We start from the raw sequence: 19,188 nt of genomic DNA on the forward strand, positions 1-19,188 counted from the left end.
GGATTTGCAGATTCTCTGCCATGTCTACGTTCGGATGTACACGTGTTCATCTGTACGCATGTACATCATGTGTAAATAGCTCTAAGAATTTGCTAACGGCACCTGTTAAACCTCTTCCAGCCCCAGCAGGACCCTAGTCTCAGGCACGTGTGCTCTGCCAGGTACGTACGATGTGTTGACACCCCTCACCATCATCACTGGTTGGGGGAAAGTGTTGTGGACCAAGTCCTAATCCTAAAAGAAAAAACTGCAGTTACTTTGCAGGTTGAAATAGAGAACTGGAAAGAGCACAGTAAATTAAATGAATAAGCTGCTCAGTATACACCGCTCTATTTCATCAGGTAAAACGGGCTTGAAAGACCATTGCTGTTTGGCAGCGGCATTCCTTCCTAGCCTTGAGAGTGTTTATCCCATTTTGAAGCTATCGCAAAAGTCAATTAAACTTTCTTGTAGCAGCCTATTTCTCTTATTTGAAAGAAGCATTTGAAAACATCTTAGTTAATTGATGTCAATTTCTCAATTGTGCTTCTGAGAAGAGATTGACAGCGAGAAATGCCTAATGCTTATTTTGAATTCAGTAATGCAGATGTGCTGTCAAATTAAGCATTAACACACACGGCGCTCGTGTTATTCTTGGGTATTGTTTTGAATATATTAGGTGCGTGACCTTTGGATTTGCTCCCTCAGAAGCAGCAAACTGGTGATAGCTCAGTGGCACTCTTGTGGTCTGCTCTCTACCTTTCTTTTTTTTTAAGTCTCCCTGTGCAAATAAGGAGCACAGCATACAGCCAGTGTTAGTGGCAGCTGTACAGAATGCAGTTAATAAAGTAGCTGTAAAACCAAAACCAGATTAAAAAATAGAACCATCAAGCATGTTTCCTCCTTCCTTCCCTTTCCCCTTTCCCTTCTCCCTCCCCACCCCCAGTATGTTTTATTGTTGTTCACTACAGCATTTTTTTCCTTTGGGACTGGTTAATGAACTCAACAGTGTGGTGGTTTCACCTTCTCCATGTCAGAGGTTGCATCCCATCACAGACTGCAATAACTTGCAGCAAATCTTACATCAGGAAAATGCTTTTCCTTTGCATCTCTTAGAGGGGTGCTAGAGAAGATGAAGAAGCAGGTTTCAGATATATGGTTTCTCTTGCTTTAAGTCCTCTCTGAAAGAAGCAGTCTATAACAATCCTTTGTGAAACTAGCAGCAGTTCTAACAGGGGCTGGAAGTGTCCTGAGCATCCAGTGTGTGGAGTACTTGTGTTTCTTGTTTTTTTCAGCAGTGCCTCAACCAGGGACACAGAGCAAGCTACAGACAGGGATCCGTCTCCTTGGATTTCTTGCTTGGGGGTGCTGCTCTTTCCGCATCACGTGAATATCAACAGGAATGCCTGTTGCCTTCCTACTCTGGAAAGAATAAAGGCACTGTTGGTTGGGTCCTTGGCTGTAAAACTATAGGGGCAAATGGTGAAGGAAGAAGCTGTAGCTGTGGTTCTTTGAATTACAGTGTTATTTATGTTCTGTGGCCTACTAGCACCAAATCTTCAGAGGATTTGGCTTAGATGTGAAGACATCAAGGAATCTTTGGGAGCCCTGCACGTCCTGCCCTCTAGCCACAAAACAGAGCTAAAGCGTGGAGCTGAAGTACAGAGCAAAAATCACTTTAGTGGCAGCTTGAATCCTCAGTCTTTCAGCTTCATCTACTTTATGGATGAGAACATGTTTACATTACATCTGAAAGGGCTGTTGTAGCTGTGAGGCAAATAAATATTTCTTTCTGCATTGCTGTTGAATTTCTAGGTTTAGACCAGAGGAGAGTAGGTGGGTGCAAGAGCAAACCCAGATGGAAAGAGGTCAGTCTCCTTCCTCTCTGTGCATGCACCTGCCTGTTGCCTCTTCATGTTACTTCAGCCTTGCTGCTCCTGGTATTATTAATACAGAGCTGCTGAGGGTTCAGTGCAGTGACCAGGTGAGCTCATACAATATCAGGGCAGCTCCTGTCATGCTGCAAGAGCTGGGAATGGGCTGTGCCCGGGAGAGGTGGCTGCTGGTGAAGCTGGTCACCCACAAAGTGCTGGGAAACCCTAGGACGCGAGCCTGTTGCAAAAAGATTTCTTGTAGTTACCTGTATCTTGTAGTTATCTGTAATTACAGCAAGTAGGGCACTGTCAGTAAGTATTTTCTCATGGAATATGAATTTCAGTTTCATTGTCTTTTTAGTATTATTTTGCTGCACGAGCCATTAGTTAGGGCCATATGCACTTGAATACCGTGACTGATGCTTTAAAGGGTAAAGTACTGTATTCCGTACAAGGAAGCACTCCTAAGGGTGATGAAGGACTATAGAGGGGAAGATGCATCGATTCTTGCAACAGATTTTTTTCTCCTCTTGCAACAGAATCGTTCTTACTGGAGAATGATCATACAGTGAAGCTAAATCCAGTAGTACTAACACTCCTTTGGTCAGACTTTAAAATGATAACAGCTTACCTTACATGCTTGCTTTCTGGGCAACAAATGTCCCATCTTGAGCAGGTGTTTTTTTTGTGCTGGATTCTGGTCTGGTGTTTAAAATTACTAGTGTAGCTCCCTTACGGACCTCCTAAAATGTCCTTCAGTGACCAGTCGTATCTACCGTGCTTTTGTTTGGACTCTTGGCTATTCCTGCCTGGAACAGATGGCACTCACTTACACTGACAAGCTGTGGGATAGCCGAGCATTACTAATAAAACCTATCACATGTTAAACTTGACCTGACATTAATCAAGTTTTGAATGCTACAAATGATTCATGGATAATAATTAGTCTCTTGATCATATTAGTGAACATCAGTCTCACATTGCTCCCATTATCTGCTTTCATTCTTATAGGGAACAAATCCATTGCGGTAATTAGGTGTTTTTAATGTCTTTTGAGCCAAAATGTTCTGTATGATTAACTTGGCAAAGAGGTTATTTTTAGTCTTTTAGTCTTGCAGTAGGATTGGTTTCGGAGCTTCTACTAAATTAACAAACCGAAAGGCTCTTCATAAAATAGTATTTTATAAAAAGTATTTATTTTTTAGTCTTATAAAATGAGAAAATTCCCATGTTTCTTTAGACAGTTGTTCAGTATAATTTTCATCACAATATATTTCAGCTATTGCCACAGAATACACTTCAAAATAGCAGTGATTTTGTTAAATGGATGAGCCTTTGGAGTTTACTTTTATTCTTCCTGTTTAGTACTGAGTTATTGGTTAACATAAAGTGCTTTCAACACTGTACACTCCTATATAGACAAAATAACATTTACAGCTTTTCTCTGTTTATATCTTGAATTAACATCTTGAGAGGATGGCTGTGTGAGACCTAGGATTTGAGCTTTAAATATAATTTCTTAAAGGATTTTCGTGCAATTTGTATTATACAGTGTTTTTACAGCCAAAGAGCATGAAATTTCATTTTAAGTAATGAGGAACTGAAAAGTTCATACTTGAGTTCCTTATGCAGTTAAGGCAATGTAGATCATTTCACTGGTTTACTAAAAATGGATTAGCTATTCTTCAATATTTGTTGCTTCTTGGTGAGCATATCAAACTTCTTTAGATAATTCTTTCTCAGGGACTTAAACTTTTAGTTTCTACATAGTGTGATCCTACTCTTTCTTTCGGCATATTTAAGAGTAATAGCATGAACCAAGAAATAGTTTATAGACCCATTTTTTTTTTTTTTTTACATATTAATGTAAGAATAAACTATGGTTTTGTGACTGTACTCTCAGTTAACAGGCTTCATTTCCTTCCTTGCATTTCTCTTTGGTTCCCTAACAAATCAAAATTTCTAAGATAAGTATAGCCAAATACAATGAATAATTGAGAAATTGGCCTTTACCCTGCTATAAAATATACTTCAATTAACATACTAAATACTGTTCTTACTTTAAGGAGTGTATCATGGTTTGGTTAGGAAATGAGAATGATGCAGAACAAACTGGGTCATGTTAAACTGATTAAAAACCTACTCTTCAACATTTTTTATAGGTGATTTAAAGGAAAGCATTAAATCGTATGAACGAGGCACAGATTACTGATATTAGCAAGTGGGAAATAAATGTTCACATGGAAATTCTACTTACAGCTCTTAGAATGACTGGATGCAAGCAAAAAATATTTCCTTGTGCAGCCACGTACCAAGTCTCACTTCGGGCATCATAGGCCGTGTTTTCAGGACCTTCACAGTCACTTGGAAGGAACAAACCTCTTTGAGTCAAGCAGCCAGATGTAATGAGCCATCAGCTGGTGAAACGCTTTCTCTGGCAAGTGTTAATGTCTCCTTTGGACACCTCTGGATACTCCCCAGTGCATTTTTTTTTTCTTGCTGACACGGCTTTTCTGGAATATTCTGTCAAGCCCAGCTGAATGGTTTCAGTTGATGGGGAGAAAAATAACTGAGTTTAGAGGAGAAATTATGGACGGGTTTGAGGAGTTACATCAGCTTGCTTGTGAAACGTTAGAGATGTGACACTAGTTTCTTTGCATGAAAAACTCCTGAGAGGAGACTCGGTCACTGTTCCTGTAGAGGAACAAGGAAGAAAAGTTGAAGCAAGAAAAAATTGCTGAGGAATAGGCGTTAATTTTTTAATTGCAGATGCAGTAGTCCATAGGAGCAACTCAACAAAAATTGTGGTTCTCCATTACTGCATGTTACCTATAGCTTGAGACTGGACAGTTTTCCAAAACTTTTACTTGGGGCTTGAGCATATCACTTGAAGAGTAACTTCAATATGCACGAGAGGATAGGTTTTCATCTCCTCCTCCTCCTAGCTGACTGAAAGTTGGTCCAAACTGGTGATCTAGGCTATGGCACGGTTGGGGCAGGGAGGGAAGGAAGGAGTAGAACTGCCAGAGGTCTTTGATCCTTCCCCCCAGAAACTGTTAATTTGCACTGGGTTTGTTTGGGTCAGCTGTCTTACTTCAAATCTTAAAACTGGGTGAGGGGAATGGTATCCCAAGTATGGAAAATAGACAAGTCTGAGGGGCTTCGCTTTGTGATGTTTTTCGCCATTTCTCAGAAGGTTTGTGCTCCCTTTAGTTCTCAAGGCTGTGTATTCTCCTGAGTCACTAAATACTAGTCTGAAAGCATTGCCATGTTTCTGTAGAAATTTCAGTGCCAGTAAGTATCTACTTTATCAAAGAACCAAAATCCAAACTTCTCTTGACATTTCATTTTGGAATCTAATTCTCTTAAAATATGAGATAGACAACATTTTTATTTTTTTTCTGTGTGTGTAAAATTTGAGGGTTTTATTGTAAATATAGGTAGCCTCCCCCTCCCAGTGTATATTGGATGCTTTTTCACTTATTTAAATCTTGGTACTCTCTGATATTAAAAAAAAAAAAAAAAAAAAAAAGGCACTTCTACAGGATGGGAAAATACAAAGATTCTGGGCAGAAAGAATATCTGACACCTTGCTTTGCAGGGAAAATTTTGCTCATCTGCTCTGGAGCTGCAATTGGTGGTATTTTCAGGTATTGTACAGTAGCCTGAGTATCATCTTAAAGGAAGCTTATACTCCACCAACAAACTTTTAATTCTTTTTCAGGAGGCTTCCTTTTCAAAATGCGATGTTAGAAAGATGGAGTTTATAATGTAAATAGTTTGAGTGATGGCCCCATCACTGCTAGTTAGTTTTATTGATTTATTTTTGGGAGTTGTCATTTGTGGGAATGAATCTGAGCAACTATTTCTGTGTAATTTTAACTTAAACTGAACTTGACATATAACACATTCCATAGAATTTCAGATGTCATTCAGAGTCAGGAGTTCTGAAGTACGCAGTAGGTTCTCGATGTATTTTTCTTCAACCCGTAACAAGGAAGAATCCTATTTTTTTTAATGCAAAATTGTTTTGTTAAGCAGGTTTTCATTTTTTTTTTTTTTTATGTTAAATCCATAAAGGCTTCCTAATTGAAACAGTGGTTTTGTTACACAAATCTTTAACTGGATTTGTTATTCAGAGATCCTTTCTTCAGAGACTTCCATATGTAATAATAGAGATGAAATTGCTTTATCTTGTTAGTTAGCAAAAAAAAAAAAACCAAAAAAAACCAGACATTCATTTAATTAATTCACATACATTTATATGTTTTATTGAATGCTTTTAAACCACTGTACATTTTGGAAACGTTTGTGCCTCCCACCTTGGGTGTAAAACTTCCTGGGATGTCTTAGATACATCAGGCAGCAATGTTGAAGTGATTAATTTTTATGTTGAGCTTGGAAAATCAAGGCCTCGTGAAAGGGGGTGTACTAAGATGAGACTATTGAGGGCTATTGAGGAAATTATTATGTAAAAAAGAGCAGATAATTCAGAAAAATACAGAGACTGGCAAACAAGATGAAACAAATTAATGTAAAATAAAACAGAAATAATATCCTGGTTTATAAGCGGAACAGTCCATCTCTTTTAGAGCAATGCAAGGAAAGAGCCATGGTAATTGTTTCCTCTCAGATAAGGTAGTTATTAGTGCTGGTAACAACGGAATGTTTTCTGGAGACTGTATAATATGTTTGAAAAAAGTCTGCAGCATCTGTACAGGGATTTACTATTTATGAACCCACGTCTGCAGAACCTGACAGCTCTCAGGATGTGCCAATTATTTTGTAGTCTCGTGCTGAAGGCTGTAATCATGAGATGAAGTGATCGTCCTTGAAGTTGGGCTGCAACTTGACTCAGTTAAGATGTTGGCTACGTGAAGTTAGGCATGACAGGATGCTCATGTCTGAAGGCATTTCAGATTGTAGTTAACTGACAATTCAATTGCTGGTTTGGTTGTATCTAATGCTTTTGAATAAGGTATGTTCCCTTTCCCAGCCCTCACTGTGGGGTGAGCAGGTAGATGAGCACCAACACGAAGATGGCTCCGAAAAACTGCTTCAGGACAGGTGTATGCAGAACTGCTGTAGCTTGACTGAAAGCTGAATGAAGCATATAGCCGGTCTGAAATTGAAAAAGCAAGGCAAATGGACATACATTTGTCTTGTGCTATAAAATGCAAAGTCATTTGTTTCTGTATTCCCAGCGATTTCACTAGGTGAATAAGAAGCGTCAGTTTTGAATCAAACACAGACAAAATTGTTGAGAGTATTTCCATTTTGTGACGGTAGCTCCATAATAATTGCGGGCAAGGATTTGAGGCAAATGGTTTTGTAGAAAGCTGGTATGACTTAGCAGAGGTGTTGTTTCATTTTGGAATCCGCATAATTCTCCAGCCATATTGTTGCCACATTTTTTTGTATGGGAAGGAAAAGGCACAGTACTACCCATTGAACTTACTTATTTTATGAATAGAGTGGCATCTGAAAGCTCCTGAGGACCACATGGCTGGCCTCAGAATTACAACAACATTGATTAATAGCTACCAGGGTTGTGTGGAATCTGTACGCACCCAATTTTCCTCCTCTTCCTGCTGGAGGAGCCAAATGATTTCTTTATTGTTAATTACGGAGAGATCTCTAAAGCGCAATTCTTCAATTATCCACTCCAGAAATTTTGCTGACGGATTGAGTGTTTTAGCAAAATCAGTGTCACAGGTTATCAGTACTGCTTTTGGTGACGTATGGCTGCTCCTGACCTCCGTGGCTCAAAAGCAAGGAGAAATCCTTTTCCTCGTACAGCTCCAGTCATTTCATGTGATTATACCATTCTGTTTATCAGATGCCTGTTATTAGATACAGAAAATACTTTAAAACTAAAATTAAAAAAATAAGAAAGGAAGAGTTTTAAATAGTAAATTGTAGAAAGAATATATGCTTCATTGCAATGTTCACTGTAAAGCAGGACACTGCAAGAAGTGAACAAAGGGTTTCACAGGTGGAAATACATGCCATGAGGCTACAGGGCAGAAGAATTGGCTTGCACGCATCATTTACCCATCTTTTATGAAATGACATTGAGATGCATTGCATTTTATCTGATCCCTGGCAGTCATCCCAGTCAGGCAGGTGTGCCATTTATCATGGTGCCGATTAAAAAGACTGTTCAACTTAATTAGAAATTTTAACATGTGTGGAAAATTGAACATCATTTTTTAAAAGGTAAACCATGTTATCTGCATTTTAAGTTCATAAACCTTAAAACCTTACATCAATTATATTTCTGGTGTCAAAAATATTCGCTTATATGTCAAACATTCCTTTTCTGCTCATTGTCCTGTCATTTCAAACTTTCTGCAGTATTCAATAGATGCATATTCTGCTGTTCACAGACGAGCTCTAAATTGTTTAATTCTGAAGAAAAAGTATATGGGAAGAAGCTCAGATACAATTTCCATTCCCTTCGTTCCAATCCTTTTTAGTAATTTTTTTTCTAGAATGTTATAATTGAAGTGCTTGTAATTGACCTAATGAGAATGAACCCAGAATAACCGGGAGCACAAAGACATTTAATTATCTGTTCTGGCTTTAAAAACCTTTTGTCTTTGATGCGTAATTGACACTTGAGGAAAGATGTCTTAATAAGATGACCGTGGAACTCCAAAATGAGGGAATGAGTTCAAGTCTCCAGGAAATCTGAAAGTGGATGTCAAGTTGATGGGAAGGAATCTCTCGCATTTTGTAATTCTGATAGAGCAGTGAATGAAAAGGAATACCAGAAAGAATTTTTGAAATGTTAAATAAAGATAAATTTTTAAATCGCATTTTTCTCCCATTTATGTATTTTATAGTAGTGCTTTAATTCTCTATAACCTCAGAGCAGAGTGGAGAGAGCTGCAGGTAAAAGAGAGCTTGATAATAATTCCGTGCTTTACCGTAAAGAGTCGCAAACTCCAGATTAAAAGGTTGTTTCTATATTCTTGAGTTTTATTTTGGGAAAGACTAAATGATGAAGTTTATGTAAGCTCCAATGCCAAAATAACCATCTCCTCAAATACTACTTTTAACAAGTTATAAGGGTTTTTGCTTGCTGGTTTGGTTAGAGCCTGTTAATAAGCTAGCTAGAAAAGTACCTATTAAAAGGATAGTCATGATAACTTGAAATTTGTATTTTATTTTTAGTCTTTTTTTCCTACTTTGGAGAGAGGGTTTTTTTTGGTGCTTGAATTTAGTGAAATCTTTCCCATATGTTTTTGTAAATATCAAGTGTATTCTTATTATAGATTTTCTACTGGCTAGTAGATTTTTGGAACTACATGGTAACCTTGAAAGTTATCTCCAGAAGACTTAGCTTGTGTAGACTTTTTAAAAATTGTTATATTTTACATTTTTATTTTAAATACTATTTAAAATATGTGGCCATCAAGCTTTTGATTTATTAAATGTTTAGCTGCACTGCTTTGACTTGTTCAACCTGCAGTAACACACAAATGTTAATTCTTGACTTCTTTCATATTTTTGCCCTTTACTGAGGGCAGAGGTTGATACTTAATTTGAATAATTTAGGCAGTGGCTCTTTGACTGAAATTGGACTATACAAAGGAAATGGTAGAAAGCTAATATTTGAGGCTAAAATGTTGCTTTAAAAACTGCTTGTGATTTTCAGATAGATTTGCTATGTTTTGTGACCACGTGGTAACTTACATGTCAGAGTTTATCAGCCTAGAACTTTGACAGATTCTTCATCTCTACAGTAAAACAAACTGAAATTAGTAAAGAGGTATTTTGGCAGTTGTCCTGTTTTTTGCTGTTACTTGTCAATTGTGGTTCTCACTAGTCACTAAGCTTTTCCTTAGGCAGGCCATAATTTAACGTAGAAGTATATGATCCATTTCCGTAACTCTCAAGTAGCTGGTTTCGTTAGTTTCTTCTTTAGGGAGATGTTTTTTCCTATGGTAAATGCACCTTGATGGATGTGTTCACCTCGGTATGGAATTCAGAGTCTTTCAGATAGTAAAATGGAATATGCTAGGTCTGCGTTGATTCAGGTGGTTGGTTTTACAGTAGCGTAGCTGCGGTAATGGATTATTCCCCAGTTAAGTGGTATGCCAAAGGAGAATTTTGGACAATGCTCTGAAATAATCCACTTTGATATAAAATCTCGTGAGTGACATGTTTCTCTATGGAAAAAAAATATATAATTTTTTTTCTTCTCTTCTGCAGCTCCTGGAAGGAAGTTTTGCTAGAGAAGTTAGCCATGAAGTGGATGGACTGATATTTCAGCCTACAGGGGTAAGTAGTGTAATAATTGATATTTCTCCCTTCAGCCCCAAAGGAAATTCTCACCCTCACTCCCATCTCATCCTCTTATCTACTACCTAATCTTTGTTTTGGTTGGGATGACTTTTTGAATTTAGTTCTGATTTTTGCAGTTCCTCGGACTACTTAAATTCAGGTAATTGCAATCACAGTTGTAATATATGCGACTGTGGATTACTTGGTGGTAATAATTTTCAGGAATCATCTTGTGGATTTTTTTGTTCATAATATGATGATTGTAGTATGATAAAGAAGGATTTTTTTCTGACTGCATGAGTTCTGTGAATCTTTCAGTCATTGATTTGAGTTCTTGCATTATTTTTCTTTCCCAAGGATATTTCATGCATTTAAAATTTTAGCAACATTTATGATGCATGTTGGTTTTTAGTGCAATTAAAGCATGATAGGACAAGAGGGAATGGCCTCAAGTTGCGCCAGGGAGGTTCAGGTTGGAAATTAGGAGACATTTCTCAGAAAGAGTAGTTGGGCATTGGAACAGGTGGCCTAGGGAGGTGGTGGAGTCACCGTCCATGGGGGTGTTCAAGGAAAGGCTGGACGTGGTGCTTAGGGACATGGTTCAGTGGGTGACATCGGTGGTAGGGGATCTGGTTGGACCAGATGATCTTGGAGGTCTTTTCCAACCCTAATGATTCTATGATTCTGTGATATGTATTTGAGCCGATATAAAGGTATGTGACTACAGTGTGGGGGGAGTCACCACATTTCTGTAGACTAGAAAAAGTAATGTAAATATGTAGTTCTCAGGCAGGAAAACTGGCTTTAAAGGAATCCAGTAGCGGGCCTCTTAGCCTACTAGCACTACTACTGATTTGGGTACAATGGTGCACTGCAATGTGTATTGTAGGTTGGTGGGTTGTGACTGTAACATCACTCAATGTTCACTTTATTCTTGGCTTGTAAGATTAGGAATTGTATTTGATTTCAAATTTGACAGATAATTCTATCCTTAAAGTTACTCGTAGAAAACATTTGTATTTAGTTTTCCAGCTAAAACACTTTTTTTTTCTGGCATACTTCCTATATTGCAGATCTTAGTAAGGGTGATGACACTCCCGTCTGGAAATATCATTAACCTCTGATCTTTATTGCAAGTTTTACTTCAGCTGGCCACAAAACAAACGATCAACTAGGCAACATACTTTTTTTTTCTTTCTTTTTTTTTTTTTTAGTATATAGCTATTTCAAATTCAAAGAAAAGCTACTCGTGCAAAGCAAATTTATATATCGGAAGTCCTGATACCTTAGTCCATATAATATTGTTAAAATTTAAAGCAACTGTAAAGGCTTCTCAGAACCACTTCTCTGAATATTAGAGTTTAAGCTATGGAGAGTTACTATAGCTAAACTTGAAATTATGTTTTCTACTTAAAATGAAATTACTGCAGAATGTGTGTTTCTAATTTTTGCTGTTGCAGGAAATTAATATCTGATGTTTTGTATTTCTAGAACTTGTATTTTCTGATTTAGCATACTCAGAAATTTATAACCCAATAAAAAACTCATTTTCTTGCATAAATGCTTTATAAAGGTTTTTCATCTTTAAAATATGGGTTATATTTGTTTAGTCCAATTTAATGCTCAAATTTCAGCATTATTTCAGGTTTTATGAAATAAAGTTCATTACATCTGTTATTAAACCAGTTTTCCTAGATGAAGCAGTATACAGTTTTCTCAGTTGTTTGTGTAGTTGAGAAAATATAAGTAATACATTTAGTGTAAAACAAATGGTTGTACACCTATTGGGAAATAAGTGCTAAAACTGTTTAATTAGAAACGGTGAAGTTGATACAGATAGCTGATGCTGATTTTTTTAAAATTTTGTTTTATGTAACAGGGAACAAAGTAATAGGCAACAACACAAAGGCCACAGAATATAATAATTCATAAACGATCCCATGAGAACACTACCTGAAATAATTTTTCTTTTTGTATTCTAGTTGCAGTTATATGTGTGATGTATTACGTTATGTTTCAGAGAAAGGTACCTGTTATTGAGTGGGGCAGAGGCTGAATTTTGGTCATGGTGAGACTTACAGACCTAAATAAACCAGTTTGTCTCAAGTGAAGAGACCATGGCATATCCGCAGTAAAACAATTTTCAACAACTATTCTACTGACGTACTTGATCTTGTAAGAAAAAGAGGCAGACAGAAATGCTGCTGACTTACAGAGAAACGGGGAAGTTCATGGAAAATCTTTTGGGAGCTCCTGAAGTCTCGTGTGTGTTTTGAGGAAGGAGAAAGCAAAAGTCAACAGCAATTGGAGCAAGGTCAAAAAGAAGGATGAAGTGGCAGCAGAGAATGAAATGTGACCATTTACAGACAGGACAATTTGTGGGGAAAAACAATTTCCATGCTTCTAGGAGTTAACTGAGAATGTAGAAGTTAACTCGTTATTTAATATAAAGAATGTTGAACTCATTAGTTCAGTCTGTTTGAAAGTCTTTTTCTGTGTTTAGTCAAAAGTTTCTCTTCATCTCTGGTCTCAGATACAGCTATCCAGACCTGAGTGTGTGGATATATTCGTCACTAGTTATAGGCAACACTGGTATCAGAAACAGATGGAGAAAGAATATTTTGATTGCTTTGAAGTTTTGGTTTAATTATGTCATAAAAGAAACATCAAAATACCTGAAATTACTTGTGAATAAGAATGATTTCTGCAGCCTCTAAAAGCTCTGGGTTTCCTCACTTTTCTTTTGGGTTTGAAGAGATTCATCATCAAAGTGGCTGCGAATTAGTTCGGCTCTGAGAAATGTTCACGCTTTGGTGAAAGAGGATTCGTGACAAGGTTTAACCGCCAAAGTTATGGTTTCAGTTAGGTATGATAGGGTTTATTTTCTTCTGTCAGTTTTTTTTTTGTTGTTGTTTAAACTCTTATTATGAATAGCAAGCTTCTTGTAGTGAAGCAGAAATTGTTTTGCACTGTGACTGGTGATGGTAGAAACAACATTAAGGAGTAAGGAGGTTGTTTCCTGTCTGTGCAGCTCAGTTTGTTTTGCAAGATCATGCTAGCTGTGCATTATTGTTCCTAATTAATTCATCAGCTACCTGAATTGTTATTTATACTGCGTATTACCCAGGCTGTGCTAAGTGCTTTAGTTTCACGACTGCAATTAAAGGGCAGTGACTGAGGCCTCCTTTCTTCTTCCCTTCTTTCTCTGTTTTCAGAAGATAAAAAACTTTCACAGATCATGAGAAGAACATGGTTAGTGGAAGGGATGGAGGGTTTTTGTTTTGTTTGATAATTTAAGAATGCTTTCTAGGTGATTTGATGTGATGTGTGCTTCACAGTAACCCTGCACACCCCTGTCATACCAACCATTCTCTGACAACTCCATGGTGAGAGACAAATATAAGACAATGTTTTCTTACTATTGTTTCTCTTCTTCCCTTTGTACTCTTTTCCTTTCCTTTGTTTCCTCTCCATGCATCCTCTCTACCCAGTAGCCTTTTTATCCACATTCCTTTTGGTTTCCCTTTCAAGTCATTTCTCCCTAATGCTCCTTTTCTCCGCATCATTTTCTCTCCATTTGAGATGCTCCTGATATAGCTCCCATATGGTTAAGTCAGCTCCATTCCATCTGATCAGCTTTCTGATCCCCCTACATGTAACAGGTTTGCAGAGCAGGGACCGAAGCTAAGTGCTAATTAGGAGGAGTGAAACAGGCCAGCAAGAAACTTCATGGACAGGTACGTCGCCCTGTGATTGTGCCCCAGACAAAGAGCAAATTAGTTGGCAGGCAAAAGCCAAACACCTTATTCACAGGCTCTGAATTGTTGTGTAAAAACAGGAAGCTTTCGACCACTTTTTTCTGAAAGGTTACTTAAAAACAGGGATCAGCACTGTACATTTGTTTTAGAACATTTGCAGTTTGCCAACCTGTGTGTTTTTAATGGAAATCTCAAAAATGGCCTCTTATCTTATGATGGCAGAATTAGCTCTGACCGGTGCCCACTCATCAGTGAAATTACTTGTGTTATCTGCCTTGTAAATCATACCCTCGCTAGGTATCTGCCTGTGACTATCTAATTTTTGTGCTAGCAATCTCTTAACAACTGATGTTCTTGCTGGCTATAACTATTGTTATTTTACCTTGCTTGGGAAAAGGATGGAGGGAATTATTTTTATTTTTTTCAGGAGCCTAAAAGGAGGCTTGTGGGCCATCAGTTAGGAAGGCTTAAGGACAGTTTGAGGATTTGTGGAAAACTTGTATCAGAACTTATTCTCTTCTTTCTAATCTTTTTGTCTCATGAGCTCTGTGATGTCTTTTGCTTTTGGTTCAGGCCGAATTCTGTTTGATACTTCTCTGTGCTCTTATTTTGGATGAGGCATAAAATCCAGTTGTGTGGGCTTGGGGTTTTTCCGGGGAAGGAAGAAGGACAGCCGCTGAGCTCTGTTCTAAGATAAATGTTATTTTAAAGAATGGCTGAATTATTTAACTCAAAACTCTCAATACTGAATGCTAACAAAAAGTTTAGCCTTTAAAATGAAAGGAGAATAACAAACAGATTTTTATTACTGTCTAACATTGCATGAGTTTTTAATACATCTTCCTTGCCACCCTTTGGCAGACTTAGCGGTGGTCTGAAATGCTTGGTTGCCTGTCAATTATTTGTCCTAGTATGATTGTATATTAGGCTGTGTTATTCTTTTCTGTCATTGTAAAAGTTTACCCCCAGATCTCTGAAGTTAACGTTGAATGAAATACCTGCTAAAGATACCACCAAATGACATATCTCCAAAAGGCCATGTTTTCTTTCCTTAAGCAGTGCTATATATTATCCTATATAATCGGTAAGCCTTTCCTTCCACAGTATGTTTTGTTGGATCATTTGTAATATACACCAAGTCAGTTTTGACCTGTTTTTGAAACTTAAACATCATGTCTGTGGGTGATAGGGCATCAATTGTTGTGAAATATTTTTATTGCAACAGCAAATAATGGCTTCAGATAGGCCCAGATGTAGTCCCAGTACCAAAGATGATATATAAAGGCTTAGGAACAATCATAACATCATTTTTTCCCCTCAAACAAGTATACAACTTCCTGGATTTAGCTTTCTAATTTTGTAGTGATTTCTTAGTATAGGTGCTAAGATTCCCTTATTTATTTATTTATTTATTTACATAGAGTTTGTAGCATAAAGGAAGAGAATCAGGCGAGGATTATTTTAATCAGTCTTTGTGTTGACCCATACTACTAAAACCTTTCGTGTATCTTTAGAATGACTCATTACTAAATGTGATTTCCTCTGTAGCAGGAATGTTCATGACTGAATCTATTACTAGTCAGGGGTTGCTGTTGTCATGTCAGCGTGCACTTTTCGTGCTGCTGCAGGTTTTCCTTTAACAGAGAACTTGCTGTCAATCTCCTGAAATGCCACTGAGCTTTACAACTCTTTTCTGCCTATGAATAGTTGTTATATTCAATTGCCATGGCAATGTTCCTCGCAGTTCGTCTCTTAAATTGCTAGTCATATCTCAAATATACCATCGTATCATATGCTTTATGAACGTACTAAAACGTATTAGCAATGCACGGTATTTCGTAGAGCTTTTTTCTGTGACTATACAAGAAATTTTTTTATATACCAATTCAAGTTTGACTTTGCTATCTCGAGGTGATTTGTTTTATACCTTTTTTGAAAATTAGAAAAGCCAGAAAATGAAGGAACAGTAACAACAGAAACGTGAACTTAAACAGCAATGAGTAGTGTCTAGTTAAACTCATTAGACTTCATGTAATTGAGTTGTTAGACTCGAGATGAAAGCGCCATGATTTGTAAACCTAGTAAACTTTTATGATTTCCACTTACTTTCCAAGAATCTGAGATAATTGGCTCCTCGGGATCGTGTCTTACAGATACAAAATCCTAGCATCCACACTTGTCAAAAAATGGCCAGAAAGGGGGAGAAGTTATGAGTCATTTTTAGCTCTGAATTTAATAAGGAGATGATGTAGCAGAGTTGTCCTCGCTTAAATTTCTGCTATTGGTCCTCTGCTACATTTAGAGAAGCAAATGTTTATGCCGTTTGCCAAAATTGTTTATCCTGACTTCCTTTATGTCTGAGTAGATGTCAGCGCCTTAAGTCTGACTACCTAAGGGAAGTGCTAGCTCTATTCAGTAAGTTATCTCATTTGTTTGCTTATGACCTATGCCACCTGAAATTCTGATTTCTCAAGCAATGAATCACGTTTATAGTAGCAATCTAAATAGGCTCTTCAATTTCTGTTGTGCAGTTTAATCATTGTGTCTGTCAATGGCATTAGGCAGGAAAGGTCTATTGTATTTTATGATCTGTGTGCTAATTATCCTCAGCATTGCCAATTGCCATTAATATGGTGGTGTCTGTATATGTTTCATTTGAGAGATTCTCTGAAAAAATGTCTTTTCTGGATGCTGCTGTTTTAAATGTTGGGAAAACAAAGATGTATTTTGTGTTAGGATAGGCAGAATCATCATTTGCAAGGGCTTTCAAATACGATTTTTTGCATATCTGCTTTGTCTCAAAGTCCTTCCAAGGAGCTGCTTGAGTGCACTTGCTGTCATGCTCACAACTGTCAGATTGCACATATTTGATAGCTAAAAGAAATACCTGTTAGGCATACGTACTGTAAGCATGATATTCAGGTGAGAATACCAAACCAATTGTTCAGTCTCTACAAAATATGCATGCTTTTGAGAGAGTAAGTCTGTGTTCTTCAAACTGTTAACTTACATGTGTGGTGGGTCAGCTCTGAAAAACAAAACTCCATTTAATGACTGGATAGGAAAGTCTAGGAGAGGTTCTGCTTTGAGTCAATGAGAATTCTTTACTAGATTATAGCTGTCTATTCAGCTCTTGATCCTTAACATAGGCTGCCATTAGCACAATGATCAGTTGTTTCCGCGGCAGTGCTCCCACTCATCCTGAATCTTACAACAATCTTACCACTGCTGAAAATTTGGTAGAGCAGGAGTGACTTGGAAACTAGAAGGTACAGTGGAAGGTAACTGACAACAGTCTCTTTTCTTCATATCCTTGAATAGTTATCAACAAACAGAATTCCTCATGTAATCTCAAAAAGCTTCATCTATATACTTTTCAAACTGAAAAGATTTAGGAAAGAAAATACCTGAAAGCACTACCTTGTTGGGATTTTCTTCCCAAACTTTCTCCCTTGCATGCCAAGACAAGACAGCCAAGAGGCCTTTTTAATTTTGATGAAGATCCTTCATGAAATGCTCTTATTTTTTCTTACTCAGGGGCATAGCAGTAAAGTAAAAATAGTGGTTTGTATCAGGATAAAGCAGAATATTTAAGGAGATCTTCATCCTGCTGTTTTAGTGTAAGTAGCATCCCGATATATCAGGAAGATGATGTACGTACCTGAGATTTGTGCAAGCAGGGTTGCTTTCAGAGGAATATTGGCACTTGCATTTTGGCATATGGATGGTCAAAATGCTTAATGTAAAGAGACTTTCTTTAAATTAAAGTAGAACACTATTTTACGTTATTTGAAATGTATACTCTCTTGCTACAAATAGTAAATTTGAAAATGGAGGATCAATATCACAAATGGGTAACTGAATTTTTGCAATTAGCAAAATACACCTTTTATTTTAGATGCTAACACGTATTATCAGATAAATCATGGAATGCAGCTGTGTATTTTTGCTAACATTTTAAAATTATATACACTTAGCTATCTAACAGTGTCCTGTGCAGAACACACTATGGTCCTCAAGGCTCACAGTACGCTCTGCCAGGCTCAGAGGTGCCTGCTGAATTACATTGCGTATTGAGGAGGTACAGCAGGACACTGTTGTGATAACTTGATCTCATTTTGGCTTCTGGTAACTTTGAGTTTCAGTTGTAATTCCATTCATTAGCTCTCATAGTCCTTGACGTTTCCAAAATAGTAAAACAGCTCCATTAAAATGGAACAATTAAAAATGCAAGTCTTGAGCTTAATATGAAAGCTGTCTATTGTTTTTTAAGAAAAGTCCATTCTCTTCCACTGCCATGCGTGCTGAATAATTTAGATGTGATTGCATCGTGCAGGTTACGCTCTTCTAAGTATAGAGCTGGAAGGGCAGTGCTGGGCGTCGTGCCATAATTGGCAGAAGTCAGAGATATGAAACCAATGCAAACTACTTCCGTAATTACTGCAGATAATCAGAAAACAAAATCTTGTTTTCTCTTAATGCTGCCAGTTGTCTTTCTGACATAAAACTCTCTTCTGATCCATGTTACTGTAGAAGCTTTCCACCAAGACGGAGGGATGTACAACTGCAGTGTGTCTGCTGGTTCCTTCTGAAAGGGGAAAATGAGTAAAAGGCCTAGCTGGAAACACCCCAGCCCTCAGAAATGCAGATATTCTGTGTACTTTGGATCGTTCATTAAAGAAACAATACACTTGTAAAACATTATCTGAAAGTTTTGACGAGTTTGAACTGACAACCAGTAGGTTGTTTGTTTCCAAACAAAGATTGCTGGAAATCCCAAGATCATCTTGGATGTGTATATTCATCCAACCACTGAAACAAGACATGAATTTTATGCAAAATGGGGTTCTCTAGAGAGAACTATTAGCTTGTGAGAGCAATTAAAATGTGTGTCTTAGGGACTTGTCAGACTGTGAATTGATGTTGCCATTGCTACGTGAAAATATGGCTCGTTCTGCTAGTAATGAGGAAATAAAACAACAGGAGAATAAAAAAATAGCCTTAATAAAATGTAGTTTCAGAAATGCTTCATTGTTTGGCAACTGTAAATTGATCACAGGATCCAGTGCTCATAAGATGAGTTCAAAGTAGGTGTAAAAGGTTTACTATAAGGTTAACAAGACCCTCAGGGTTGTTCCTTCCTTGTCTTGATGTATATCATGTAAAGTTCAAAATTTCTCTCCAAATTTGTTTTAGAAGATATCTGATGCATTCTGTAGTGAGCAAAGGTGAGGGAAAAGTGAAGGTTTAGTTGGAGAAAAGTATGGCAGAGGTCAGGTTTTGCT

At 37.4% G+C, this 19,188-nt stretch overlaps 1 protein-coding gene across 3 annotated transcripts in view; it reads left to right on the forward strand.

The window, feature by feature from the left end:
- The window catches only part of RNGTT (RNA guanylyltransferase and 5'-phosphatase), a 188,401-nt gene that overhangs the window by 86,912 nt on the left and 82,301 nt on the right, over positions 1–19,188 (forward strand). For all 3 annotated transcript variants that reach the window (XM_066994542.1, XM_048049476.2, XM_013180124.3), the window contains exon 12: positions 10,074–10,142. In XM_066994542.1, the coding sequence (XP_066850643.1) occupies positions 10,074–10,142 (69 nt within the window). The remainder of the gene's footprint in view (positions 1–10,073; positions 10,143–19,188) is intronic.

This window comes from Anser cygnoides, chromosome 3, assembly GCF_040182565.1.
Source record: "Anser cygnoides isolate HZ-2024a breed goose chromosome 3, Taihu_goose_T2T_genome, whole genome shotgun sequence".
Lineage (NCBI taxonomy): Eukaryota > Metazoa > Chordata > Aves > Anseriformes > Anatidae > Anser > Anser cygnoides.